This window comes from Trypanosoma grayi, assembly GCF_000691245.1.
Source record: "Trypanosoma grayi strain ANR4 Tgr_1588_V1, whole genome shotgun sequence".
Classification (NCBI taxonomy): Eukaryota; Euglenozoa; class Kinetoplastea; order Trypanosomatida; family Trypanosomatidae; genus Trypanosoma; species Trypanosoma grayi.
In genome coordinates this window covers 1-2719 of record NW_008827206.1, presented here as the reverse complement: position 1 = coordinate 2719, position 2719 = coordinate 1, and the positions used below count along the sequence as shown (strand labels likewise).

Genomic DNA, 2719 nt, shown 5'->3' with positions numbered 1-2719 from the left:
CTACAACTCACCAAGAGCAGCGCGGTGCAATACACAAGAACTTTGTTGACCTTACTGGCTTCAGGGAGATCACCGGCCAGGATGTTTTTGGCCGGTCTTCAAAGGAAGGCGGCCGCAGACCCCATAAAACAGACCCGCTCCATGAAGAGGTGGGAGGCGGACCTCTTCAGCAATATGCTGACTTCGGAGAACGGTCGGGTTGCCCTACGACTCGCTTGGGTCACAGCCAGTCGGTGGGGCGAAATCGCTCTACTCCAAAAGGAAAATTTTATTCCCCACCCTCAACACAAGGAAGCCCTCATTGTAGACTGGGGGGCTCTCCCAAAGACGTTCAAAATCGACCCTCACAGAGCGGCAAGATACGTGGTTATCGGGGGAGAAGATGCAAAAAGGGTGAGAGGCGTCACCACGGGAATGGTGGAGGGGGAACGGCTCACAACTTTAACCACAAGAGACATGGAAAACCTACTCCGCCCATTCGGCATGACAGTACATTCTATCAAAAGAGGGACGCTGGCGCATGCAGGCGCAGCGGTGATCGAACACGACCTCGACCCTCGACTACTAGCCCAGTTGGGGAAACACGCAGACCCCCTAGAGCTGCCACGCAGCACAGCTCGTTACATAGGGCCTTGGGTCGCCCTGGTAAACAAGTCGGCACACCTGACGGCACACATGTAGACCAGGTCAGCAATTGGGCTATGTTTCCATGGGCCTATCCGGTTAGTAGAAAGGAGTATGGACAGCTTTTTCAAGGGCACAGCATTTTGCGACGTACCCATCGCACACGGGTGGCCAATAAGAACGATGAAAGCAAGCTACCGTTACAACAGGTAGGCGTGGATACTCCCTCATTGCACTGGATCCGGAGCCGGCTTAACTCCAGGGCTCTAGAACGGTTTAACACAGTGTGGGACTTGGCGCAACAGCCAGCTATTTTCAGGACAGGGGAACGAGGGCCCCTCTTGAGAATGGCAGGAGGGGGCGCCCAGGTTATGAAGAAGGCGGGCATTATTCAAACCGCATCAAAGCTACCCACTACCGGGTGGGTGGTGCCTTTTGCGGTTGTAGAGGAAAAACCGTCGGGGCAGCGGCGCCGTTTCATCGCATGGCCAAAAGCTGAAAATGAACAATAGGACTACGAGGCTTTGGTCCCTCTGGGGCATATTTCTCAGTATCTGGGTGTGATTTATCACGATACAGCTGCCATTTTCGATTTAAAGGCATCTTTCTTCCAGGTAGGCCTGCCAGCAGAGACAGGCGGGAGTTTCCGTTGCCAGACAGAAAAGGGGGAGCTCGTTGAGTTCACGCGACTCTCCATGGGGTATAAATACAGCCCGGAAATTTTGCATACCATCACAAGGGTTTTGGCGGGTGACCCCGGGGTTGTTAAACCGCGGTTCGCAGCCACGGCGGAATTAACACTACACGTGTGGATTGACAATCTGCGTATCACAGGGCCACGTAAAAGAGTTGGGTTGTGGGGGAACACTATTATGGGAAATATGCGCGATTGCGGTGCGACGGTGGGAGGGCACGAGACCCTCACAGCGCGTTATGAATTTATAGGGGTCTGTTTTGACCATACGGCTAAGACGGTATCCCTCAGTGACAAAACGTTGCGGAAATTGAGGGGAGTCACGCACCCCACAAGATTTAGGTGGGGGAATTGGAAAGCCTTACGTCGCATGTGATGTATGCAGCGGGGGTTCAGGGGGGTTTGCTTTTTCGGTATTATTTCTTTTTGAAAATGGCACGCCGAAGACCGCCGCGACCCAACAGGGGGCCGCTAGACGCACACGGTCCGGCAGCCCCACCCCCCTTTGCCCTTACGGTGGGGCAGAAATGGCTGGATACTCTATTACAGAACAACCCCGTAAACCCCCCGCGGGCTTTACCGACTTCAGGGGCATTGGTGCCAGACGCCTCTTTATATGGATGGGGCGCGCTGTTGTTTAAGGACAACGGGTAAGTTTGGGCCACGGGGGGGTGCTTGGGAAAAAGCCCCCCATATAATTGCACAGGCTGAAGCGAGGGCCGTCGGATTGGCCTTGCTCGCTTTCAAGGGGAATCTGCCTATTACACTCCATATGTGTATCGACAACACGGCGGTGGTGCATATCATGAAGAAAGGCGACGCGCATTCCGATGGCCTGGTGGGGGGGGCGGGGCTGATCGACAGGGTTCTGCGGGACCAAGGCTTGCACGCCACATGGGGCTATGTCGCGTCGGAAAATAATCCTTCGAATGGTATATAACGAGGAGGAAAGGTTTTGCTGACGGACATCGCGAAGGGGTGGGACTTGCGAAGGGGAGCGCGGGAGGCAGGTTAAGGGCGCTTTCAGCACCTCATTTTCGCCAGCTGACTACAAGCTTTAAATCCCTTAAAAAGGGAAGGTCTTGAGGTTACTGGAAGCCCCTCATCTATGTGAACCAGGGGCATTGTGGTTTTCGCTTGGGGAATCAGATATAAGGTCTCTCCTACTCTCTCTACTTAATAGAGGAAGGTAAGGTATAGTCTATTCCATATTGATTTGTACAAAATAACTTAAAAAAAAAAAAAACAGAAACAAAATATAATCATGTTTTTTTGTAAATAACTTACCTTTGATACGGTACCACAATGGGACCGAGCAAACGTGGCCGAGTGGTTAAGGCGCCTGCCTGCTAAGCAGGTGTGATCTCACGCGAAGGTTCGAACCCTTCCGTTTGCGATTCT

At 53.0% G+C, this 2719-nt stretch overlaps 4 protein-coding genes and 1 non-coding gene across 5 annotated transcripts; all 5 read left to right on the top strand.

Moving 5' to 3' along the window:
- On the top strand, nt 1-681 carry DQ04_15881030 (trans-sialidase; the record flags this gene model as incomplete). Its single annotated transcript, XM_009317383.1, has 1 exon — nt 1-681. A coding segment is annotated over one exon (681 nt), but the record flags the coding sequence as incomplete, so codon positions are not given.
- Nucleotides 682-701: 20 nt separating this feature from the next.
- DQ04_15881020 (TcC31.12) lies at nt 702-1136 on the top strand (the record flags this gene model as incomplete). Its single annotated transcript, XM_009317382.1, has 1 exon — nt 702-1136. The coding sequence occupies one exon, from the start codon at nt 702-704 to the stop codon at nt 1134-1136; it is 435 nt and encodes a 144-aa protein (XP_009315657.1).
- Nucleotides 1137-1319: 183 nt separating this feature from the next.
- On the top strand, nt 1320-1694 carry DQ04_15881010 (TcC31.12; the record flags this gene model as incomplete). The annotated part of the gene is made up of 1 exon (XM_009317381.1): nt 1320-1694. One exon carries the CDS (start codon nt 1320-1322, stop codon nt 1692-1694), a length of 375 nt encoding a protein of 124 aa, XP_009315656.1.
- A 240-nt stretch (nt 1695-1934) lies between these two features.
- On the top strand, nt 1935-2258 carry DQ04_15881000 (putative protein kinase, putative,serine/threonine protein kinase; the record flags this gene model as incomplete). Its single annotated transcript, XM_009317380.1, has 1 exon — nt 1935-2258. One exon carries the CDS (start codon nt 1935-1937, stop codon nt 2256-2258), a length of 324 nt encoding a protein of 107 aa, XP_009315655.1.
- Nucleotides 2259-2633: 375 nt separating this feature from the next.
- On the top strand, nt 2634-2714 carry DQ04_tRNA043 (the record flags this gene model as incomplete). The annotated part of the gene is made up of 1 exon: nt 2634-2714. It is a non-coding gene; the product is annotated as a tRNA-Ser (tRNA).
- Between the last annotated feature and the right edge of the window lie 5 nt (nt 2715-2719).